Genomic DNA, 26,595 nt, shown 5'->3' on the forward strand with positions numbered 1-26,595 from the left:
AAATCAAGCAAGACATCTAAATGGCAAACAGAAGGCTCTTGTTTTCTGAAATTCCATTAGAAACACACGAATTTCAATGGAACAAAGAGGTAGCATCCGTAGCATTCTGCAGGACTCCAGCACAGGGAGATATTTGTCACAGAATGGACTGGGTTGGAAAAGACCTCAGAGATCATCAAATCCTATCCTTGGTCCAACTCCAGTCCATTTACTAGATCATGGCACTAAGTGCCATGTCCAGTCTCAGTTTAAAAACCTCCAGGACGGTGAGTCCAGCACCTCCCTGGGCAGCCATTCCAATGCCTGACCACTCTCTGCACAGAATTGCTTTCTAATGTCCTGTTGGGACATCACAGGCTATAATTGAGAAATGATAATACATCTTGTGCTGGCCTTGGAGTGCAGTTTTCTGATCTGGACGGACTGATTTGATTCTGACATGAAAACCCACTGAGGCTCCTAACGTATGGGGAGCATAAATGTCCCCGTTGGCTGCCATGGCATCTCCTCGCCCCTGGCTTGTGGAGGTTTATTAAAGAATTGCTCAGTCCCGGTGAACCGTGTGACTGTCACAGCTGGGTTGTCCCGCTGCAGATTTCACACCAGCTTGTGCAGGAGCAGGACCCGGACTCAGCGCCGTCCTGAGCTCAGGGTGTTCCCCTTGATTCACTCCGTGATTAGCAGCTGCCAGGCAGCTTTTGGCCCTCTCCTGAAACAATCAGCGTTTAGGGCTCGACCGAGCGGGATTTGGGGTGAGATAAACTTCCCACAGCGGGGCCAGGACTGAGGTAATAATTGAATAAGCGTGAGGTGGTGAGTGAGACACATCAGGATGAGTCAGAGCAGCTGGAGGCAAAACCGCTGCCCTGGGCAAGGAGGAGAAAGGCTCCTCGGTGCCAATGGTGGGACCCAACGCTTGGAGCAGCCACAAATAGGTTTTCTAGGGGGAAAAGGGCTTCCCGGGGGCTGTGCGGGGGTTCAGGTCACCCCAAACCCCGCTGCCCCCAGCTCTGGGTACCTGCAGCTTCCCCTGGAAGATGTGAATTTATTTGCTGCTGTGTTACATGAGTTGTACGTTCCTAATGTACTGGGGGTGTGCTGTGTGGTGCTGTCTCACTTTGCTTCTGCTGGATTTCCCGCTTCCTTTAATTTCTGTATCCATTCGTTCGGTTGCTGCTCTCAGCAGAGATGCCTCTATGGGAAGGAGAAGAAATCAAGCCTTTATTTTTAGAAACGGCCAGAAGAGTTCAACCCGAGGCAAACACAATTACTTCAGGTCGCACGCAGGCTTCTGAGAAGCAAAGAAGACATATTTTCTAAATAGCAAATGCCCTGAAAACCAATGCCGTGAAGCCACTGTGTAGTAAGAGCATCACTCAACCATTTGAAGAGTACATTTAATTGCCCTGGTGGTGCTGGCTGCTCCGGACCCCCTGCTGCTGGACCCAGCGCAGGACGTGTCCCGTGTCACTCTGTCCCCTTGCAGGGGGACCTGAGCGGCCGCTGCTGCTCCTGGCACAGCCTCTCCGCCTCTTCCAGCCTCTTCTCTGCCCTCTGGGGTGTTTTTCTGCTTGAAGGGGCCTCCCAGATGCTATTTCTGGATCAGTTTTAGGGCATTTGTTGCCCGAAGCTTCTGCTGGGTTGTTTCTGGAGTGCTGGTGGCTGGGGAAGAGGAGAAGGGGTGGGAGAGAGGCTGCTCGCTTGAAAGCTTTCACTCTATAATTAAGCTGAACAAGAGACTCTGAGCTAAATCTCTGTTTCTCTCGCAGTGCCTGAGCAAACACAAAGAGGAGGAAAGGACTGAACCAGACAATAAAAGCAAGCAATAAAATCGCACAGAGAGGTCCGTGGAACGATCTTTTCCTCGCCCCCAACAAGTGCCACATGCCCTGTGTATAAATAGCAGCTGCCCAGACTTGCTTAATCATCCCATTGTTGCTTTATAATATTAATTAAACATTCCTCTGGGATTGTTTGCATCCTAATTAAGACGGGAACTTACAAAAGGTGGTGAAGAAACCAAACAAGTGTGTGCTGGGGGATGCACAACTCAATTCTGCTAAACTGCAACTGCGTTTTAAAAATATATATATATATATATTACAATCGCAAGAGGAATGCAGTAAAAAGCATTTTTACTAGTAAACAATGATGGGGATTGTTTGGTTAACAGTTATTGGGGACTGAGCGCGGCTGTTTGCTGCAGGGGTGTTTGGAGGGAGCTGTTGGGTGCTGGAAGGGATGAGCGTCCCCCCCGCCAGCGAGACATCGGGGAACCGTCCCTGGCAGAAACCCACCCATATCAAAGGGCCAATTAATCCGCAGCTGCTCGGCAAGGGGGGACGGGGACGGCGGGACACAAGGAGCTTCTTGAATGGCGTTCAGCCGCCCCACGCGAGCGGCAGCTGGGGCTGCGGCATCGCCAGAGGAATCGGTAAATCCGGGCAGGTGGGAGCGCAGGGATGGCAGGAACATGTCTGCAGCCACTTCCCTGTGTGAGAATATGTTATTGCAGTGAGATCTGGAATATTGTGTCCAGTTGTGGCCCCTCAGTTCCAGCAGGACAGGGAACTGCTGCAGAGAGTCCAGCGCAGCCACCAAGATGCTGCAGGGAGTGGAGCATCTCCCGTGTGAGGAAAGGCTGAGGGAGCTGGGGCTCTGGAGCTGGACAAGAGGACACTGAGGGGGGACTCATTCCTGGGGATCAATATGGAAAGGGTGAGTGTCAGGAGGATGGAGCCAGGCTCTGCTGGTGACAACCAGTGATAGGACAAGGGGTAATGGGTTCAAACTGGAACACAGGAGGTTCCACTTGAATGTGAGAAGAAACTTGTTCCCGGTGAGGGTGGCAGAGCCTGGCCCAGGCTGCCCAGGGGGGTTGTGGAGTCTCCTTCTGTGCAGACATTCCAACCCGCCTGGACACCTTCCTGTGTAACCTCATCTGGGTGTTCCTGCTCCATGGGGGGATTGCACTGGATGAGCTTTCCAGGTCCCTTCCAACCCCTGACATTCTAGGATCCTGTGATCCCGGTCTCTCTGACCTCTCCAATGCTGGTGGATGAGCCATCCCGAGCCTCTGCCCGGCTGGAGGAATCTTGCCCAGCGTACAGAACCAGCGCGGTCCCGTCCCCCTGCCCGCCTGGGGCTCGTCCTCCCCGCTTCTCCTTTCCTGGAGCCAGGAAGACTCGAGCACATTGTTCCCAGCTCAGACTCATGCACCCTGCAGGGATGTACTGTGAATTACTTCCCAAATTATGTGAGTAATTAAAATCAATGAGAGGTTATCCTGTTAAATAACATAATTAGATGAGTGTAGCGAGCAAGATGAGTGCAATAGCGTTTTTGTTCTCCTGCCTGGAGACAGCTTTTAACTCTTTCCCTCTAGTCTCTTCCCTGGCAAAGGGCTCCTCGCTGTGCTGATGGCCGTGCAAGAATCCTGAGACCTGTTAGGTGTATTTTGGTATTTCCAAAGCCTCCCCCTGCTTCCTTCAGTGCTTCTTCCAGCCACGGGATTTTCCTTCCCGTCAGTCTCCATCCCTGTGTTATATGGGGGACACTGGCAATGCTGTAATTGAAGCCCGTGAGCATCTGAAACTCCGAGAAAATCGAGTTGATTATCCACTTTAATTGAAGACCAGGGCAAATGAAAATATGTCTCATGCGGTGCCGCACTCCAGCAAACTGAATTGTAAACACAGAGCCCCACGGAGCAGAAATGAGAATTGATCTCGGCGTGCATAATGGATTGTCTGGTGAGGTGCAGCCGCAGGTAACTCCGTTTCAGAGCAACCTCCCAGCCCAGGACTTTATCCACCCCCTAAACCCAGATGTGGGGTAGGACAACCGGCACCAGCGCGAGCTGGTCTCCGTGTACTAACATGTACATTCACACAGGCTCTGTGGGCTTAACACATTGTCTTGATTCCAGAGGCAACAAGGTGTCTCAGATCCAAGCGCTAAGAGTAATTTTTGTTCTATTTCTGCTCATTTCAGGGCAGGGACTGAAGCCTCAGGCCATTAAGAGATACAAGCGGACAGGTCGCTCCAGCGCTATCAGCTCCAAGGAGGCTCCATAAGGGTAAAGGCATCTGGCCAGATGGCTCTCATTGCAGGGCTGGGATCTAAATAATTAATTTATAGTATTGTGTTCATGACTTTGCTGTCTCCCAAAGGAAGCGCTGAGAAGTCCTTAACTTGGCGCTTATTTTTTCCAGCTGCAATGTACAAAGAGATGCGAGCCCATGCATTCCGGTTTGTTTTCCCTTTTAAGCTTGTTTGTGATTTTTCCAAGGTAGTGAATTGTCGCAAAGACGCGTCACATCTAATTACGCTTGTCACATTAAATCATATTATAGCAAAAAACCTGAATCCCTGCTGGGAACATAATCCCCTGAGTAGGGATAGGAGGAGATGTACCTTTGACGTGCTGCAGGAGTGACAGGTTGTTCCAGAAGAGATTTAAACGCACACAACAAGGGCAGGAGCATCGCCATCGAGCTCTTGCCGCGTGTCCCTCCTGCCCGGGTGACACCAGCGCCCGCTCGGCGGGGACGTCGGAGGAATCGTCCTCCGGGTGTTTGTAAAAAACGCTGTTTTGCTGTTTTACAGGCAGGGTGAGAGGGTCTTATCCTGTCCATCTTTAGAGTGATTTACAGGTCCCATAAAACCTCTGCAGAAGGGGGATTTTTGCTCGACTTTTCCTGGCAATGCATCTTATCTCCAGTGAATTTCCCAAGACTCTGTTTGTAGCTGCAAGTAGAGTGTTTGTCTCCATTCATTTTATGAGACGCCTTAAAAAGGCAAATCACATCTATATTCAGTGAAAAGCTCAGTTACCGTTGCTAACATCAATGAAATATTTGAAAACCAGGTGAGCCGTAAATAGAAAGACCCTCTCTTTAGTTCTTTTAAATCCGGAGGACCCAATCTCTTCTTTTTTAGAAGCAGAGCTCAATTCAGGCTACAGGAAACTCGGTACAAAGCCGAGCACGAGCGGTTTGCACACAATTAGCATGAGCGCATGCAGATCAGGCAGCTGCGTGCACAAACGCCTGGCTGGCTGCCTTTGGGTGCAAACGCCCAGTAATTGGTCTGGAACAGAATGAAGAGATGAGGAGGGGGAGAGTCTGCGCGGGCAGCTCGGAGAGCGGCAGCTGAGTCACCCGAATGGGACCGAACACCAGCAGCATCCTCGGAGCCGTGCGGGGTTATATGATCTGGGCTCTGCAGGGACAGGGGTTGTGGTGGCTCTGGGGAGCTGAGCTGCTCTGTTTGTCCTCTCAAGGGTGAGGGAGAGACCATGTCCCCCAGGTCCCCGGATACTTTTCCCGGCTGCTCTTGGGCTGGGTGTGTTTAGCAGGGTGGGTGTGCTCAGAGAGCTTGTTCTTCGCCATGTTACACCACAGCCTCTGCCCACGCTGCTGGCAACGCTGCTACCAAATGATGAATTAACCGGGACCTCATTTAATGCTGCCCATCAGAGGGACCTGGTGCTGCAAACCTTCAGTCCGGAGCAGAGGTGAAAGATGCTCTGCAATGTTCCTGCTCTCTAGAGACACATGGTCACTCCCCTGAGAGGCTTTTTCAGCCCCAGAGGATTGTTACAGACCATAGATACAGACCACAGATACAGACCAAAATACAATGTGGGAGCCTGGAGGAGACCAGGGGAGACCTTCTGATCTCTGAACTGCCTGAAAGGAGCTTGGAGCCAGGGGGGTCGGGCTCTGCTCCCCAGGAACAAGCGCCAGGAGCAGAGGAAACGGCCTCAAGTTGCACCAGGGAAGGTTGAGGTTGGATTTAGGAACAATTTCTTCCCCAAAGGGCTGTGGGGCATTGGAACAGGCTGCCCAGGGCAGTGCTGGAGTCACCAACCCTGGAGGGCTGGACAGACGGACATGAGGTTCTCAGGGACATGGGGCAGTGCCAGGGGTGGGGAATGGTTGGTCTCGATCTTGAGGGTCTCTTGCAACCAAAATGATTCTGTGATTCAATTATCCTAACTAGGCAAAGTGAGGTCGCTGTTAGCATATGCATTTAAGAATAAAGCAACCGCTTCATTAGGCAACAGCTTATCTGAGGCCCGGAGTCTCCTCCCGGTGTCCCCTGTGCCCCTGGCAGCCCTCAGCCAGGCTCTGCCTCCCCGCAGCCATCACCGCCCGGCAAAGGGACTAATTAAACCTGACAGAATGTCACGTTCGTTATCTCGAGGCTCGAAATGTCCCTCCCTCTGTTCCCGCGCCGAGGCTGCAGCCGCATCCAGCCCCGTCCCCCCCATGCTGGGACTGGGTGGGCTTTGGTGTGAAGGATGGAGGAGGGTGAGCAGGGACCCCTCAGCCCCCCGTCTGGGTCCTGGAGCTTATCCCGTGGGATTGAAGGCTGTTTATAGCACATCGGGAAGTGCTTTCTGTATTAACTTCCAGCCGGCCCAAGGTGGGACCGACACAGGATCAAGCGTTTCTTCTTTCTGGGATATTGATTTTCCCTCTTTTCGCTTTCCTGTTCAGCGAAAGCCAAGAAATCTGAGCCCGGCTCAGAGACTTTGCTCGATACCGTTATTGCAGGAAACGCTCCTGAAAATCACCCAGATGAGAAGTGGCTGGAGAGGGCGAGTGCTCGACCGAGAGTGACCCCTAAACAGAACCACAGCCCGGCCTCGGCAGAGACAAATTGTTGATTAAAACTGGGTTTTATTCATGCTTTAAAACCAGCGTACAAGACACCCCACCAGCTGGAAGAAGGTACGATTTCTTGATTAGGAATGCCATGTGGATACAAATGATCTCGGACAAAAGAGAAAGAAAACACAGCCTCATTCTGCAGAGATGCTAAAGGAAAGTGGCCCCGTTTTTCGAAGCGCTGCTTAAAGAAGTAGGAGAGATTCCGCTGCTGATTAATAATATGGTGAAGGTGATTGGGAATGTGCTGGAGTGAATAAATCAGTGCTGGGCTTTGAATAAAACAGATCTTATTTCAGCAAGGATGTGGCGGTTGGTTTCTTTCCTGCCGGACTCAGTTTGAGGGGAATTGAGGGGAAATGGCTCAATTTGCCCAGTCTCCAGCCAGAAAGCCTTTTGGGTTAGTTGGGCGCATCAGCGCGGGTGGTTAACGGGGACAGCTGAGCAGAGTTAAGGAAGACAAGCTCTGGCCCTGGGGAGCCTCAGCAAGGCACAAGCAGGTAAATAGCAAATATAACCCGTGTCAATGGGGAAAGCAAACAGCCAGCCTGTATTTTCCTTTCCTCTTGCCCAGCATTAGCCTAAGAAGCCCTATCCCATTGTCGGAAGAATAAGCTGTGAAATGGTTTTGAAAATAAAGGCTTTTTAATTACAGGTCCATTTGCGAGCCTTCTGGAGGCCATCTGGAAGAGTGGGGCATCCGGGTCCCTGTTGGTGGGGAAGGGAAAGCCCAGAGTCAGGAGCAGCTCCTGGAAAAGCGCTCTTAATGCCAAGAGCCAAATCCTCTCTATACATTAAGCCGTATGGGCCAGATCCAGCACCCAGCACCACCTCCTGCCTCGGCCGCGCATCCCACGTGCACAGCGAGCAGCATCTTCCCTGCCACCATGTGATTAATCCCTGGGGTTCGAATGAACATTATCGGTGTTAAATTAACTCTGGTGCACTTGATCCCACCTAGGCTTAACATACCCCCAAAACAGGGATTTTTAATAAATCCGGATGCCCGAGTTTCATTTGTCATCGCTGCTTTCCACACGGCAAGTCCACGAGTGTTTCTATAATTATTGTCCTGCATTCAGTATTAACCATTCCTACCGCAGATGCAGAACACAGCCAGGGCCTCATTAAAGGCTGTCATTGTGCTAATTAGGTAGGTTTCATACTTAATAATGGGGAACTATTTCATGGCAGTTTTATGAAAAAAAGAGGAGAAAAAGCCATTATAATTTCTGCAAAAGTCCCTGGAGAGGTGAAATGGTAATTCACAAATCCTATCCTGATCTATTAGCAGATCCCACTCTGGAGACGAAATTAGGTAGGATGTCTGGCTTGGCTGATACTCTTTATTATTTGAATACGTCTTAAAGAATATATATTAAATATTTTTTTATCTTAAGAACTTTGAGACGCAGCTACATTTACTTGCAATTTTCAAGTGGCTGTTTGAAGCCGAAGTCACACTGAATTTGTCACTGCAAACACCCCGGAAAATCCCATTTCGATGCAAAACATCCTTTGAAAACACACTGAAGAAGCAGAGAGAACATTGAAGCTACATTGGGCATGTGCTCAGTGCACGGTGCCCTGGTAGGGATCTGTTCCTTTGGAAAAGGAAGAAATTAAGCAAACGGGCCGGTGTTCGCCCATCACGGTCCCCGGAGCGGAGGGAGGAGCGGTGTGTGCAGTGGGAGCGATTCTTTCGGGTGGGAAAGGAACACGTGGGCGGCAGCTGGGGCCAAGCACTGCCCTTTCCACGTGGAACTCCAAACAATAGCGCTTCCCCGAGCAGGGACAGAAAGGCTGGGCTTGGCAGCTGACGTGCGTGCATGGGCAGGACGACCCGGCAGCTGTCGGAGCGCGCGGGGCCAGAAGCGCTTGTCCTGGGGACAAACTCCCCGCCGGCTCCTCGAGAGGCCCCGTAGATGGGGGGAGCGGCACCGCGACAGCTGCTGGGGCGGGGGATCCAGCGTTTGCAATGACCATGTGTGCTGGGAAAGCGGGTTGGGGTTTGCAAGCTGGGGTTTGCATGGGTTTTACAGGGGTGGAAACGGGGGCAAATCCCCCAGAACCGCTTTTCCCATGGAGTAGGTTTCCAATGTGCATTTTACGCTCCAGGTGTCCCTGTGTCCTGTATCAACATGTCCTGTTTACTGGATAATACACGGCCTTGGAGAGGTAACCACCTGCGGAAGTGTCCCCATCACTTCTCAGCCAAAGTGTTGCTGTGTCCCTGTCCCCATCGCGCTCAGCCTGACCCCCACCTGCCGCCCACCCCGCAGCCCGGCTGAGGGCAATCACAATTAGAATCAATGCTCCTGATAACCTTAAAAAGCCCCTGGTGTGGGTGCTCAGCTCCCTAGAGCTTCTCCCCACCCAGCATCCTGCTCTTCTGGTGAGTACGGCTGGGATGTGCTCATGGGGGTGACATAGGGCACTGTCACCATGCTGCTGGGTTCCCTGCGTGGGCGGCGTGGACACCCTGGGGTGAGGACACGGTCTCCAGAGACTAAGATTGGTGCAGGAAAAGCTGTTGCTCTTACCATTGTGCTGCTGCTTATAGAAAACTCTTTCTTTGCGGAAAGGTTGGTGGGAGCTGGGAGGGTGTATTTGTAACAAACAGGATGAATTACGGATAAAAGAGGAAGAAAACCAAGTGCTTTAGAAAACAGCCTCTTGGCATTCAGAGAAATGAAGAAAGGGGGAAAACAAGCAGATCTAAAGCCGGTGAGGAGGAAAAACAAGAACTTGCTTGCAACTGGGGTTCCTGAAAAAGTGCTGAGCGCAGCTTGCAGATGCTGACCCACTCCTCTCCTTGTATGGGCAGAAACAGGGCTTGTCGTGTGCCTATATTTAATTTGCAAGGGGAAAAAAAACCTCTCCCTCCATGCCTGTGTTCCGCTGACCTCTCTGCCTTGGGAAGTTACAACAGGAATAGAATTGCATGTTTAAAAGAAAAAAATACTCCTGCTCGCACATCAACCCTTCCTAAACTTGGAGTGAGAGGAACAGGTTTTTGCAACATAACACTGCGGCGCACACGGAGCATCTGGTGAGAGTCCCGGCTAATGGCAATGGGGCAGCAATGCGATTGCAATGTGCTGGGGCTCTGGGGACTCGGCTCCATCACAATTAACTCCTGGGGACAATGAGGAGGGGACCGTGGCAGGATCCCCGCCATGGGCTGGGGGCTGCATAGCTCTGAGTCCCTTCATGCTGCAGCAGTTTCTCCCCCAAAATGTTTCTCCCTCTGCCTTTCCCTGTGCTGGGGGAAGAAGATGGACATGAAGTGACACCCAAAGGCTGCCGGGGTCGTGGTGGGACCCTCCAGGGACCTTCTGTCTGCAGCTGTGGTCTCTAATTTCTCCTGGAATGGAAACTCTCCTGGCTGCTCCCCAAACTCCCCGGTCCCGGCTGGAACACAACCCGCCCGCATTCCCAGCCCTGGCTCTGACCCCTCCAGCTGAGACTTTTGTTCTTGCTTGGCTGGGTTTTCATGGTAGTGAAAAGCAGGACTGAAGGTAGCCCTGGATGGAGACGGCCCCATGGCCTGTGGAGGCTGATGCCACTTTATTGGTAACTCTCGGAGTGCTGGACACTGAAGAACTTGGTTCTGTCAAGAGAAAGTTTGTACACAACAGCAATAGGGGAGAAAACAACAATAAACATCTGTTGCAACTTTGTATCTCAGTGCATCCTCAACAATAGGTTTTTGTGACATTGTATCTGGTGTGACCAGTGGGGAGAGAAGCAAAACCCGCTGGAACTTCTACAAAAGGAGCCTTTTGTCCTACTGGTTTAACTGGTGGGAGAAGGAGAGATGCTGGGAGCATGGCAGAGATGCAGTTCAGGGGGAAAACCCCACAGCTGAAATGAAACAAAGTTGGGGTTCAACACTCCCACTTAGCAATTGTTCAAGTCTTATAAATTCAAACTTCTTTCTTTCAATTTAAATAACAAGTGCTTCAGGTACAACGCTTGAATTGCCTGGCTTTTAACCCAGTGGAAGTGCACACAAGCAGGAATAGATTTTTCTTAAAAAACTATATATTTGCACACTCATACACACACATGCACACAGTGAATTTTGTGCTGCAGCTGTCGCAATGGGCCTGAAGCAGCTGTTGTAAACCAGGCTCCAGGAGCTGGTGGCAACTGTAAATCTGCTAAAGATTCTGATTAATTTTGCAAATATCGGTCCCTATAAAGCCTCCCCAGGTGGAAGATGCTCCTGGCAGGTGACCGAAGCCCACGACATATCTTGCACCTCAGTCCAGAGCTTAGAGGTCTCCTGAAAAGAAGGATATGGCCTCCAGCTCCTCTCTGGTGTGAGATGCTCGACAGAGCTGAGGACACAGACAAACTCAGACCCAAACAGCTGTATTGATGTCAAATCCAGACTGGGTGTAGTCTATGGTCTCGTGGACTTTCTTAGTGCCAGGTTTGGTTTTGTCGCTGTTGCTTTCCCCCTTCGGGCACCTCTCTGCTTTGCTGTGATGGCTCTGGATGTTCCCGTGAAGTGGGAAGTAAAATGTCCCCTTGAGTTTGTTCATCTTTTTGGGTCTCTTGGAAATTTCGGGCTGTTTGTCTTCAGGCGGAAGCCAGCAGGGTTTCTCCTTGAGGAGCCTGTCTCGGTCTGGCCGAACGCTCCTCAGGAACTTCTTGAAGATGTTGGCCGTGAGGGAGAACTTCCTGCAGAGCTCCTGGGATCTGCTCATGGACAGGGACCCCTCGCTCTTCTCCCCCTTCTTATCCAGCTCGGGCAGATCCAACCAGTTCCCAACCAAGTCTGCAAAGATGTTATCCCCCAGGACCAGCGGCTGCCGATTCCTGCTCTGGGACATGAGGGACGACGTCCAGTCGTGGCCATCGTCACACCCCGGGCACTCCCGGCACGACAGCCACCCCGCAGCTGTGCCCTGGCTGCTGGGCTCCAGTGTCCTCGGGCGGACGTGCTCCACTCTAGAAGCGGAGGAATGTCCTTTTGGGTGGCAAACACCCTCACCGCAGAAGCTCCTGAAGGAGGACGGGGTGTCCCCGAGGTGGGAGCGCTCGGGGAGCGCAGCGGGATGGGACGAACCCACCGGCCGTGGCCCGGCACACAGGAGGGACGTGGGGCTGTGCTCCTCCAGCGATGCCTCGTCCTGCCGGCCCCCGGGCTCATCTCTGCCGCTTCGGCAGCACCGGTGCTGCCCGGTGCCAGGAACGGCGCCTCGGCTCCCCGAGATGTCCAACTGCTCCAAAGCTGTCTGCACCTGGAGGAGTTTCAGCTCCTGCAGGGCGCCCATCATGCAGTTCATCTGCTCGTGCAGCCCGTCCCCGACCTCCTTCATGGAGAGCTGTGGAGAAAGAGCCAGACATCGGGTCAGCGTCCCCGAAGAGCAGGAGAGCTGGGCTGAGCAGCCTTCTGCAGCATCACCTCTTCCTACTCGCTACACATCAGATGCATCCTACCTGTACTACATCCATTTCATGCAACAGCAATTGGATTGTCCTTAGATTGTTCTAGGAGTTTCCACCTAGGAATAAGAGGAGCTGACAAGAAGGAGTGGAGTTTTTTTTTTGACCTGACAACAAAAATAAGTAGTATGAGTTTCCTTTAATTGCTTGGCAGAAATCCAAGGTGCAGAACTATGAATGGTTTTGGCTGCTGCCAGTTCCAGCCTTTTCTTCTGCTTTTGTCTTTTGTGCCCTGCAACTAACTGAAATCAGGAGTCAGAATAACGAACACAAGCGCCTTCCATCTTCTTCCTTTACTTACAGTGCTAAAGTAAATTAAAAACAAACCCCAATAAGATCCGCATTGTTACTGTAGAACACGTCTCTAGATCTTAATACCCCCATTACAGACACCTCTCAGTAGAGGACAATCAAAGACATTTCAATGTGCTCGGAATTTTGTATAAAGCGACCAAAAGTGCTAAAATTACTTATATTAAACCAGCAGTCTCCTTGATTCCCAAGCTAACACCTTTAGTAGCCGTTCTGCTTTATCCCTGAACCTCGCTATGAAGATTTAACTTTCTACACTAGACTTAAAATAAGCAAGTTATTTTCCAGAGCTTCCAAACTCCCCCTTCTTCTCTTTTGCTCTCTTGCTTTCTCTCTATCGTGTAGGATCTGGATCATATTCCCAAAGCGGCATCATAAAACAAATGGGCTATACTTTCCAACAGCTGCCACTTGGTTTCTTTTCTGATAGCGGGGAGGGGGAGCGGGAATGGGAAGGAGAGGGAAGAACAGCAGGGGATGGCAGGGCTGGGGTGCAGACATGTCACATTGATGTAAGGTGGTTTGCAAAAGAGATTAACACTGTCTAGGAAAAGCTTCAGCCTACGCCGTCATAAACAGTTTTAAAGGCTCGTCCCAATTTTTGTGCAGCGATAGATCTCTCTCTTATGCTCAGCTTTGCGTTATCAAGCTTTACTTTTTTACATCTCCCTCGTTTTTAACTAAATCAGTTCAATTTCTTGCTCTGTTTCCATTTCCGTCTGCGGCTCTGCGCAGTGACAAAGAGCAGTCATTGAAAAATTGCATCCTCTAACAATCTGTCTCCGTAAGTGGAAAACTCCTTAACAGTTTCTGACCACAAATTTCCATTCCAAAACCCAGAACCTTAAACTAGCCAGCAGATTATGATGATTTTTCAGAGCTTCACTCGCAAGAAACTTATTTATCACCCGGAATGAGCACGCAAGCTATGAAAATCGGTGTTTATCTTCCTGACTGCACTATTGAGTGTCTCCAGCTATCTAATTTTTTAATGCCAGCAAATAAACCTCTACTTCTGCAGACATGCAAATAACACCCCGCTTACAGACTAACCGAGCTCCTACATTTCCCGCACAAAACCCGGGGCCATATGCTCTACAAGCCTCAGACAAAACTATCACCTTACCTCTCCAGATTTGCTGTAATGCTTCTCGTCCTAACCTTTCTCGCCTTATTAATGGTAGTCTGCTTTATCTGGGGCTTTGCAAGAAGCTGGATTTGGAGCCAGCATGGCCCCTCATTGGCTACTTTGCACCAAATCCCCTGGTCGGAGCGGCACGGTGACTGCGGGGAGTGACCGGGGTCCGGCGGCACCGATTGTGCTGGACAAACCCTCAGCGTCCACCTTGCTTCAATTAACTCCCCCGTGATGGGTGGGATGGTTACAGTGTGTGCCTCATCCGGCACGGCTCTATTAAGCATTAATATGTCATTGTCGGTGGGGTTGTTTCTCATAGGCAGATCAGTCTCCTCCAGACAAGACCTGAGCGCCACGAGTGATTTCCTTCTGAATATACAAGCTGCTTCTGCCAAATCCAGCACTGGCACCAGCCCGAGCCACTGGAGAAGGAGCTGGAGATGTTTTCACCCATGGAAATGCTTTCCCATAAATGACTATGAGGTTTGGACACTTCTCTCCAGGGCTGCAGAGGGGGAGAAATGGGCATTTTTGGGACGTGTCTGTCTGGTTTCAACAACCTGCTCTCGGTAGGGACAAATCCTGCCCCAGTGTCCCTCTGGCAATGCGAATGCCGCCATTGGCAAGAGAGTTTTCAAGATCCTGAAGCTTCTGGCTCTGCTTACAAACTGCTAAAATCTTGGGTTGTGCAAGTTAAACAAACAAACAAACAAAATCAACACAAAAAAACCACCCCAAACCGAAGCAAACCAACCCCTCTGCTTTATCTCTTGTGCTTTGTGGTGTCTGTTTCACAGAACTGAGGAGTGGGTGAAACCCAGCCCAGAGTGAAGTCACCAACTGGTGACCCAACAGTCTGCAGGGGCTTGGACTTCATCCATTAGTAATTACCCTGTGGTAATTAAGAGGACTCACCCTGGAGAGAAAACTCTGCAGGAGGAAAAAAGACAAGCCACTCTCTCCTTTTTGCCAAGACGATCTCAGTGCTCTCAAGATCAGATTGGCTCCCCTGGGACTCTCCAGAAAAGGAACAATCTCCCACAGAAGAGAGACGGTCACCCTGGCAAAGGTTCAGGATGGAACCGCGAGAGGGGAAATAAGAGTTTCTGCGAATAATCCAGCAGATTGGGCTGGGAGTCCAACAGCTGCTGCGACTGCGAGGGGATGGGAACGTGAGGCTGAAGGGACAGCCCTTGTAGTGCCGCTGGCTCCGCGGTCACACGCTTCATGTAGAAGGAACTGGAATTTGCGATGAACTAAAGTGCAATTTCAAACAGAGCGTGAATGTGACACAAAACCCCAGAGAGCCTGAATTTGGCACGGAGAAAGACCCTGACTGTCCTTGCTGGGGTTATGCAAGTGACATTATGTAAACCCGGCCACCACGGGGCATCGGGAGATGTTGTGTCTTGGGCATGTTCGTGAGCTGTAAATCCCAAACCCGCTGTTGAATCAGCCCCAGGCGCGGTTATGCTGGGGAAACGGCATTCACGGCAAAACTGGCACAGACCTTGCACATCAGCATCTCCCCTTCCCGTACCTGCTGGTCTCTGCTTGGGGAGCACGAATCAGCATTTCAAGGGACTCTGGGTGTCTAATTCGAGACGTTTTGTGCTTCAATACAAGCGGTTGTTTGGCACCTCCGCTCCCAATAAAAACCACATTAGAACCGTGACAACTCGCAGATTATGTCTCTGTAAAAGCTAAAAATCAGATGCCGCAAATTGCGTCTCATTATTATTCCCGAAACTTTTGCAGTCCCTAAAACTGGCATGAAAAGGTCTTAGTTTAATGCTGAACAAGCCAACACAAGATGCCTTTTATAGCAAGACAAGTACGTGCAGGGCTGAGCGCGGTTGTGACGCGTGTGGGATTCGGCGTGTGATGCTAAATGTTTATTTCTCCAGCAATAAGGTATTACCTCCAGATCAATGCTCCTGGGAGGCAAGAACAAGGCGGCTCTGGCTAAATGCTTCTCCAAAGCAAAGCTTGTTTAAACTACGGTAATGCTGAAAATTGAAGTGCGAAATTCAAAAGCTTTTCAAGCACTTTCAAATGATCCTCAAGGAATATTCAGCGTGAGGCGGGAAAACAAACCGACAAACAAATGAATGACAAACAAATGAATGACAAACAAATTAATGACAAACACTGAGCGTCTTGCAAAACTGGCAGAGTTCAAATATGGATATTCTTTTTTCTTTATATTGTAAATCTACCGTTCTGGGTAGCAAAGGCATCAATCACTTTGTAAGCCAGACCTTTTAATGATTTCCTTAAAATACTTATTCCCAGAACTAGAACCACAGTTGGTTTACACAGTTTATAAATCAATGATCTTCCACTGCTGATTAACACAGCAGGGGGACAACTTGCCCCACGGAACATCCTCAGCAGTTAGCGGCATTTTATCAAATTCAACACCAAATACCTGAGACGTACAAATAAAAGACGCTTTCCTCGTCACTTCACGGGTAAATAAGTAACTCTTTTAGCTCACTTTGGGAACCGATGTTTTCCCATTAGCATCTCCCTTCACCGAGTTCTCGGAATTCCGCTCCCAGCCATCCCCTGAGGCACAGCTGGATTTCCAGCCCATCCGCACATCTGGCCAGCCCAGGGCTGCGGATGGGAGGAAAGGAAAAGCCCAGCGAACACCCCAGAGCTTTCAGCCGAGCACAGAGAACTGAAGAGCTCTGAGTGTGTCTGTCCTAACGAGGAGGAAGACAGATGTCCAGCTCTTGGGTAGAAGAAAGGCAACGAGAGGAAGTTATTGCAGAGAGGGCAGGAAAGAACAAATGGCAAATAGCAGCTCTTAATAATAGTGCTGATAGGCAACAGAACCAGCAGCAAACAATCGGTATTTAAAGAGGATGACATAATACAGACCTAAATTATTTTAGAACTGCTGAGCTGATCATATTGTTTCTCTGTTTTCCTTTGGGTCACTAACTAGATTAATCTTCAACATGCCAGCGATTGTGGCCAGGCACGACTCTTGGGAGCTCGCAGAGCTGCTCTCCAGCTTCATGTTGCACCTTCCTTTTCCTTCTCTTGATGGATGCCAAGGCTCACAATCTTCTTTTTGCCCTTATTGGTTTTAACACAAGAATTTCAAGTCTCTTCTTTACCTCTTGTCTTTCCAGAGTATTTTAGGTGTAAATGAGGATGTTAACTGTGAGCTCACAATTTATCTGAAAGAGGAAGGATGCTGAAACTTTACCAAAGACTTTTTTCTTCCCCCCCGATAGCTTGAATAGATCTTAAACAGGTGTTAACCATGAAAGACATGGTTCACATCACTCAATTAACCATCTTCCTTACTCAATTGCCTTACTTGCCATAGCGATGATATTGTTGTGTGCTTCCCAATTGCACTTGCTGGGTTTAAAGGCAAAGTAGGGAATCAATTCTCTACAACCAGGAAATAAACGGACCAAAAAGAGGTCCAACCTTCAGACTTTTACTCACAATCCACAGGCAAGAGCGACCACAAACCTCCATGTACAGACCGACCATTGAACATGATGCGTTGGTTTTTAGCTCAGTGGTCTGGTTGATTGTGGGGCGTCTGGTCTTTAACATGTAGCTGGGAGTCTCAAACAATCCACCATCATTTTTAGGAACGTTCTCTGGAAATAAGCAAGCGGACCAAGCCCGTGGTGGCTTTTTCTCTCCGCAGGATAGATGTGACAGGACATGCGCCATCAAGTTACCCCTTTGCACCTTCCCTTAAGGCAACGCCAAGGAATGAGATTCTGCTATAACCACCCAAATTTCACCTCACTTAAAGGCACCATTTGATCAGCAGAGGCACAAATGGAGCTGTGTGTTCCACCCGTCAGAGCTGTGAGCGGTGACGTTATAGCCCTTGGGGTCTGTCATGTATGCCGACCCCACTGCAAATCACAAGAGCTGCTCCTTCAGAAATAACGGTAATGAAAATGCAGTGGGCTTCTCTTCGAGCACGACACGGTTACTGGAATAGGATCCAGTGCGAGACAAAGAGTAAAAATAATTGGTTGTATTTTTCACTCAGACCAAATGTTCTATTCCTGCAAGATATTCATAGCAAGAAACATTGTCTACCAGGACATGAATTAATGTAAGAAGCGAGTCAGACTCTATCAAACTCAATAATGTGATGCGTTTATGATGAATGTGCCGGGAGAACATTCAAAAGTTCAAGCCGGAGCAGTGGGGTTTGCTTTAAATATCTACTTTAATACTTTTCCTCCTAGAAGAAAAAGCAACAGAAAGCCCAGAAATATCCTGGATTCCTCAAGAAAGACCGAAACATGCAAAGCAAAGCTACAACCACAGCTAACTTGAGTGTGACCCCTCGCCTGTTCCAGCCATGCAAACCCCAAGTGCAAGATAAATCTGCCTCACGAACCCCTCGGTCCCCAGCTAGATATTAGGTGATTTGTTCTTATTGCAGAAGAGCCTTGAAACCCCAGTCCCATGGTAGGTAGGGTGATGTTACTCTGTATAAACGCAAACAACCCCTGTGTCAGAAATTTTCCGGAGGTAAAGCCATCTGCGGCGTGAGACACGGAAATGAAATTTCTCTCTGCTAATCCCCAAGCAAGACAATTCTTGTTAAATCTGATCTTTCAGCTGAGATAACACTCTGTAACTCGGAAAGCAGACATCGTATTTCTGCGCCTCAGAATGATGTTTGCAGGCTCCGAATCCAGCTGATAAAGTCAAGAGGACTTTTAGCATCGGGATTAATTGCATTAACGGAAGATTTGCAAGCATATTTCACAACGGGAGGAGTGGAGAAACACAACTTACTCCAACACCAGCCCTGCATATTCTTACAAACCACATTGCATCCACAAATATCCAGAGCCTTTCCAGAGGAGGTGAACAAGGTCTTCTGTATTTCCTGCACGCAGAGGTTGAGGTGCAGAGAGCTGGCCCAGCTTGTCCAAAACTGCTCCCCAGGCTGGGGATGAGGGCGACGGATCCGAGATCCGAGTGGCCCGGGTGGGATGAGTGGCTGTGTCAGCTGGGGCTGTCCCAGCTCTGAAACATTTGCATGTGGAAGCTTCTGAATGAATTCCAATCAAAGGGACACCACACATACCAGAAGCTATCGGCTTACGGTGGAAAACACGCGACTGGAACGGGAGAGCTCTCATGGAGTAAAACGGGTCGGATTTGTGTTTGGGAGCCATGGCAGAGCTTTCCCAGGGAAACGGGTGCGAGCACGCCCGGCCCCACGCTCATCGGGGACTTGTCTGGCAAAGCCCAGTGTGATCTCAGCGCACAAGATGCTGGGGCACAGCAGCAGCCCAAACCGAGCACGCAATTATTTAAATACATTTTTAACACACAAAGCAGGAGAAACAATCCGCGAATCCCACGCTGGTGGGGGATAGAGTTGCACCTTTCCTTGGGAACTGGGAGCTGTGCCAACATCCGCTCTTTTTGGAGAAAATTCCCTCCTCAGAACCAGCCAAAGGCTACTTAAGTCACATTGAAGGTGACAACTGCCTCTTCCCACATCTACAGAAATCTTTGCCACCCTATGAGTTTCTAAATTCACAACGATGCCCTGGAACTGGGGCTCCTGTTCAGCTACACACAAGGTGGCTCATTGTCTCCATCTGGCCAAGTCCTTCCCACCATTCCTCCCGTATGATTCTTGGTTATGGTGCATTTAACATCTGGAGGCATGACCTGCCCAGTAATGAAGAAAGTGGTAAAGAAGCAGGGCCAAGAGGTTCAGTTCCCACTCACCATTCAATGCAGATGGTCCCAGCTGTCTATCGCACTGCTCTTTAGAGAAACATTCCTCTATTTTAATTCCAGGCTATCTTGACAATACTGATTTTTAAAAGCTGTTATTGCCCAAGATAATCATTAATGGTTATTTTAATTAATACTGTCCTCCTACCTTCACTAAACACAATCTACAGCTCGCTTAAGTCGCTGATGAAATGAATTGTTTCCAATGGCATGTGTCCCTCCAGCTGTCATTGTCACCCTGCAGGCTGTCCTGGCACGGCTGTGCTCACAACAGCCCCAAGGCTGCGCCCTGATACCCCAAGAATCTGTTGTCCAAGTAAGTTTTAAATATAAGTAAGAAAAATTGGAGGTTTGAGGGGAAAGAATGGGACTAGTAAAACCCAAATGTGTGAAGATCTAGGCTACTTTTGGTTGGGTCACAAGTTAGTCCTATTGAAGGTGACAACTGCCCTTTCCCAGGTTTTTAAGCCAAGCATATACAGAAATATTTGCCAGGCTAAGGTCTTGATGTATTAATACAACAAAATGGTTGCATTTTTACAATTAACAAAAAGAATCTATTACTGCATTATAGCAAGGGTATGAACAAACCCAGAATTTTCTCATTTTAAGTATTTTTTGCTTTTCATATTAAGTGTGAGGGATCTGCATTCCTGTTGAATACATTCACATTCTTCAGAAGTTCAGTTGTGTGCTACAAGATAAGCACTTTTCTGACTCACAAATAAAGGTGCAACGTTTAGACTTCTATAAAAAAATACTGCTCAGATAATGAAACTGATTTGTCTAGGAGATAAAATACAGATTTAAGAACCTTACTCTAAGCACGCTCTTCTGAAGTTACTCTTTTACCCATCTCACCTTCCAATTTATTCAGATTTTAAAGATCTTCTAGATTACACTGTACGTGTCCCGGTTTACACTTTGCATTTCATTCATCACACCCAGTGTGCAGAACACCAGTGACTCTCGTTTTCCTTTGTTTTAGTTTGTCTTGCAGCTCCTCTGTTTACAAGGGCAACACGGGTAACGCCAGCGGGTTAAATGTCACTGTTCGCTGCCAGATGTGCTCAGGGCACCGCGCTGCCGCCCAAGCCCGTGTTTCCCAACCCGTGTCCCATCTGCAGGACCCACTGTCCCCACGCCACCGCCAGGCCCTGGGTACAGCTGGAACTTTGCGCGTTCGATTCAAATGGTGTCGCTTACATGCAAAACGCTTCCCGTAACCCGGGCAGGAAAGCGGTACTGTCTAGAAGCCCATTTTGCAGAACTCCAGCTTGCACAAATATCAGCTGAAATCAACATCCTATCAGTCCAAAACTGTGAAGCTTTTGTGCATTTGGAAACTTCACCCACTCGTTTTTGCTCTGCCTTGTCTCCCCCTTTTGTTCTCATTATCTATTTATTTGAACCATGCTCAACTTCCCAGCCAGAACTACCCAGCACGGGAGCCCAATTTTGGAAAGTATCGGTTCTTGCCACCAACCCAGCCCTAGCAAGCCGTGCTGTACCAACAGCACCTTCAGGCTTGCGGACAAGCCCAAGCAAGTTCAGGGAGTGAGGTTACATCTGAACAGGAGCGGGAGCGGGGAGAAAACAGCGGTGATTTACGACAAAGGGTTTCCTATTAAAGAAGAAGTATTTTCAGAGAGGATTGGAGGTGGCGAGCGCACGCTCCCTTGATTCCCGTAAACTTATTCTTAACAGAGATTTGTACAAATGTTTCTCTGTTTCCTGATCTGTGTTTCTTTGCTTTCTGCTCTATGCTGTTATCTTCTCTTTAAAGCCTCTGCACGCCCCCAGATCCCCCCCGTGCGCTGCGTTTCGCTCTCGCAGATCGAAGCACCAGCGGCATCCGACCCGCCGGCATCCCAGTGATGCACAAGGAGCGTGGGGACCCCGAATTTCCCGGGCCGGCTGCAGGCAACTGCCCCCCCGAGTCCCGCGGGCTCCCCCGCCGCCTTTACCCGCGGCTGCTCCCCCCCACAAAAGCGCCGAGCCCCGCGGAGCTCCGGCTCCGCGCCCCGCGCAGCCACCGCGGGTCGAGCCTCGGGTGAGGGTGAGGGGACCCCAGCCTGACCCTCCGACCCCCTCCCCATCCCCTCCGAGCCCTTACCAGCTCCTGCTTGAGGCGGCGCAGGTGCTGGTCCATGGCCCCGCTCAGCGCGGCCCCGCCATGCGAGCGCTCCACCCGCGGGGCGGGGAGCGGAGCGGAGCCGGGCGGGGGCGACCGGGGGGCGGCACCGGGGGCGGTGGCTGCTGCCCGGACACAGCCCGGCCCGAGCTGCCCGGCCGGGAAAGCGCTTTGAGAGGCGGGTCTGGGAACGATGGGGAGGGGATGGGGAGGGTCCCATGTTCCCCCCCTACCCGCGGTTCCGGGATTTGGTAGTCCCGATCTAAACGGTCAGAGGCTTCTTGCGTGGAAGCCAAACCAAAGGCAAACACTCGGTAGCGCTGGAGCTTGGGTTGGATCGTCCCTTCTCTCATCAGAGAAGTTTGGCGGTTGAGTTTGTTGCGGGCTGGATTCTGCAAATTGCTCTCCAGGGGCAGACCGCCCCAACAAAAGCATGGATTAACCTACATGGCTTTAATCACCACGAATTGCAAAGCCACCCTCTTGTGGATTTTCCCGTTTTGTTCTCACTGGGTTGCAGCATAAAGCGCATCCCTCCCGGGTCAAACTGGGCTTTGCCACCGTGGGGGATGCTCCACGTGTCCCTGGGCAGTGGCAGTGCCGCAAGCGCTGACTTTGCACATGACCGCGACACCATCAAAATGCCCTTTGTCAGGAATAGCGCATGTTTACAGAGCTGCAAGAAACAGGTGTTGAAAATTCCTCATGCGGATTTATTTTCAGAACATCCCTTTTTTTTTTTTCCTTAACTGTGTGTTACAAGCAGCGTTTCGGCTGAGTCTGCAAACTGGAAACTTCCTGGATATGAGGGATATTGTTGGTGCTACGGATGCATCCCTCTAAGGGCAGGGGTTTGACCTCAAATCAGCAGCCTCTGATATTGTTTGTCATCATGGGAAATCAGATGGACAGATCAGCCTGGAAAACATACATGCACTTTTATATCATCACACTTTATAACCGCGTTGAATTGGAAAGTGTTTGAATTTTTCAGTGTTCCTCATATAAACATATATAGGTATTACTCTCAGCTTATGTGTAAAATGCATTGTTTAGGTAAGAAATGCCGAGTCCCCTGTAGTTGGTTAGCAAGGCTTGTCTGAATCAGTCTGCAATGGTAAAGAACTTGATTGGATGAGAAACACTGCTTTGTGTTTTCAAATTTGGGGTGAAAAAGGTAATTACTTGCTTTTTCCTATAAATCTAAGTATTGACAAAGAGTGGCTGAAATTTTGGCCTTCTCAGGTCTTTAATTTGTTGAAGGAACGCATTTGTTATAGCTGGCGGTAGGATTTTGTGTGTTTGCAGAAATCAGCCTTCGTGTTTTTGAAAGCTGACCTTTGCGTCAAAACCCAATTTAAATAAGACATTTGCGATCTGCCCTTTCATGCATGTTTGGGAAACACTCCGGAGTTAACATTTATTGATCCTTCCAGCGCCTCTTGTATTATTGGTCAAAATTTCCTGTCTTTTTGCTCATTTCAGGGTTTCCATTCCCTGGCCATGAAAACTGTGTCTCTCTTCAAGGAACTGTAGAACACAGGGCAGTAAACACATTAATGTATGAAAGAAATGACCTTATAAAGAAGTTAATCACTTCCAACAGGGTATGCTATGCTGTGAGTGGGATACCTGCCAGCCTTGAGTCTGTCTTAAGGTCTAAGCCAACTAGCCCAGCTATTTTTTAACTCTTTTTGCTTGAAATCTGGCTGGGTTTGTTGGCCAGCTGGTTGTTCCCCACGGCCCAGGGTCGGGGTGCGTATGTCCCCAGCCTACCCAAGCGTATCAAGTGTCATATGGCAGGTTCGAATGGCCAGTCGGTGGTAAAAAGAAATCAAAATTATGGCAGCATGTGGAGAAGAGAAGCTGAAACGCCTGCGTCCGCCAATTATTAATAGCAGAACGAATGACCCAACTTCCCTTTCCTCTTTCTGTGGATCAGACGAGGATCTGTGTTCGAGAAGAGCCGCAAACTCAGAGTCCAGGTTTCTGTGTTGCTTGGGTGGCTCATGGCCTTTTTTCCTTGTTTTCATCAATTATTTCATTATCTCAGTTCTGTAAATCAATATATAGATGCTACTTCTTCCCCATGGCACGGCACCAAAGCTAAAACATGACGACATCTTCTCTTCACATTTGTAATACACGGCCCTAGGTTCCGCTGGCTTGAGCTGAAAACTGACCGTAAGCTTAATTTATCCAAACCACCTTTGAACAGCGGTATTTTTAGGTGTTCTTTTACATTCGGTAGGGAGTAGACTGAGATCAGGCATCGAGGGAATGAGTTCTGTTCTCCTGGGGTTACTGTGTCTAGTAGGCTGCTGATGAGCACCATGGTTTTGGCACCTTGAATAACTGCATTAAATCCAACCAGGGATTATTCCAGACACAGCATGCTCTCCACAGTGTTTTCTTTACTATATATATGTATATACGTATATATATATATTTTAAATCATATCATTCCTGAATTGAACTGATGCCTTTTGTATATATGTATATATGTATATATATATATATATTTTAAATCATATCATTCCTGAATTGAACTGATGCCTTTTTTACAGCACTTTGAATATTCCAGTACAAAAGAGATGCAAAAGATTCACGCAGCTATTTGAAGCATCAAATCTAAGCTAAACACTATTATATCTGAGCATTCAGGAGCCCATCTGCACAGGTACATGGCAATTGGCAGACACTGTGTCCCAGAAAGCTCCTGTAACACTTACAAGACACTGAACTGTGTGATCTGCCAGTAGATGATCAGGGAAGAGTTTTTAGCCCCTGTTAAGTTTGTCTTTTTGATCCATTTTTCAGCCTCCGGGGCTGCTCGTGTCCCATGAGGCTGATATAGGAGTTGATGAGCCTAGAATAAAGAAAAGACCAGAATATTCATGTGCTGCAAACTCCTGGGAACTTGCAAGAGAACAGAAATATCTGAAACATTTTCGGAGCAGGATTTCCCTACTAAGCAGCATTTCTTCTCTTCTGTGCAGGCAACTGGTTCAAAGCAACATCGGCGCTTCACCTTCCTCTCCGCCGCGGTGCAAACTGCGAGCAGATGGTGCAGTGCGGTGGAAAATCAGGTCTCCAAGACAAGCTGAGAATAAAACACCCGCCAGCAGAAAGTTCCGCGGCTTATTTCAGGAGGAAGCGAAAAACTGAGGTCCTTGGGCAAAAAATATACAATAGGTCTTCAGCGCGGTGGATTCCAATTATATGAGCTGCCTCATCCCTCCCCATTTGAGAAAACGTCCATCCCTTCACAGCTGAAGGCTCAGCTCATTTGTTGTCTTTCAGTTCATTGATCTGGTTTCTCAGGGCTGTTCTTTGCTGAACTAACGAGCGTGGTTATCACTGCATTTTCCTTCAGTTTTTACTTTCTTGCACACTGGAGGCAAACCTCTCAGAATTTCTTCCCGCTTAAGCCGCGGCATGACCCGAATTGCATCCATCTTTGTTTAAACCCACTGGGGCATAAACATCCAGCCTAAATAGGTACTGTAATGTCAAAACTTTCATCCTGACTTTATATTTGTGCATGAAGAGATAAATTACCCCTGAAAATTTGACCCTTTCTTCCATTAGGCCTAGTTTACTGTATGCAGCACTCTTGGCCTTTAAAGCTCTCGACGTGCCCCCACCTCATCATGTCCCCCAACCCAGAAGTAAATCTTTGAATCCCATCTCTTGACATTCCTCTGCTTGCACTGGAGCACCAGGAAGATGTTCTAGGGCAGGGAATTCCTCGTCCACCCTCTGCGCTGTCTTGTGTTAAAGAACGATTGCATTACACCTCGGCTGGCTGCATTTTGGTGACCTAGATCCTGTTCGTGCTACTATAGCTGAAAAATAATATAGCAAACCTTGGTATAAGAGCGTATCTAAGATGAAAATGGGCTGATATTTAGCTGGAGAAAACAGAAGGAGTGAACTACTGGCACTTCTCACTGGTATAGTTGAAATATCTATTTTAAACTGATAACCTGGGGTCTGTAGCTGCATCTGTACCTGCACTCCATGTACTTTAGATCTCATCTGGAATGTGTGGAGTTCTGGATCCTTCTGAAGGACATGCCTGACAAGGAACCAAATCTATTCACCAGAAGGGCACTGAAGTGAACTTTAGGTGGATGTAAAACCCCATCATCATCATCATCATCATCATCATCATCATCATCATCATCATCATCATCATCATCACTATTTATAACTCCATGCACTGGGCTTGCTGGAAATTTCTGCCAATTACTAAAGCAACAAAGAAGATTCCGCTGCCCCCAAAACTTGCTACTCATTGGTAACTTGCCATCCAGCTTTTTTTTTCAAAGGGAAAATGAATGCGCAGGGTGCTCGGAGTCAATTTTTGGCCATGAATATGAAGTCACTGTCTATGCTGATATAAATGGCTCTTTCACTGTAATGTGCTTTACTGTACAGAGAACAAACACGGTTTCCATGGCAGTGTAAACACAAACACATACCACACTGAAAAGTGAGTCACACGTGCTGCGGAGCACGGGGAAAGTTCACTGTCTTCATCCGAACACAGCTGGGAGACGAGATTATTTAACTTTAAAAATATTTAATACATATCCTGCAAACCAAGATTTTCTCTGAATAATTTCATATCTTGGCAGACATGAAGGACAAATCCTTTGAAGCTAAAGGAATAAGACAAGGTGCTTTTTTACAGTAGCAATGTTCAAATCTGTAATGACTGTATTCTTAAGAGATATACACAACCTAATGGTTCTGGAAGCCAATACACAATGCACAATGAACGTGTGATGTGGACCTTTGCCTTGCTGCTGGGAGTTTGAATACAAGTGCTTTATCATCTGAAATACTGAGAACCCGACCTTGAGCCTCAGCAGCAAATGATCTTGTAAGATCATTTATCGAAAGCTGATATATTGATATATAGATTCGGAGGAAAATTAATCTTGGATGGAATTAAAATCAAATATGTAATATGCACTTCATAACAGGGACCAAAAAGTGGTAAGACCTGTATTGGGGGAATAAAACGTGCGCTCAGTAGATATGGAAGAAAGAGTGTTTTCTAGCAAAAGTTTTCTTCCAAGTTCCAAAAACTAGAGGTTGGTTTA

At 48.7% G+C, this 26,595-nt stretch overlaps 1 protein-coding gene across 1 annotated transcript; it reads right to left on the reverse strand.

The window, feature by feature from the left end:
• Positions 1-11,041: 11,041 nt before the first annotated feature.
• Positions 11,042-21,499, reverse strand: INKA2 (inka box actin regulator 2; the record flags this gene model as incomplete). Its single annotated transcript, XM_080358476.1, has 2 exons — positions 11,042-12,016; positions 21,464-21,499. The coding sequence occupies 2 exons, from the start codon at positions 21,497-21,499 to the stop codon at positions 11,042-11,044; spliced, it is 1,011 nt and encodes a 336-aa protein (XP_080214602.1).
• Between the last annotated feature and the right edge of the window lie 5,096 nt (positions 21,500-26,595).

The sequence above is a fragment of the Nesoenas mayeri genome, assembly GCF_963082525.1.
Source record: "Nesoenas mayeri genome assembly, chromosome: 23".
NCBI lineage: Eukaryota > Metazoa > Chordata > Aves > Columbiformes > Columbidae > Nesoenas > Nesoenas mayeri.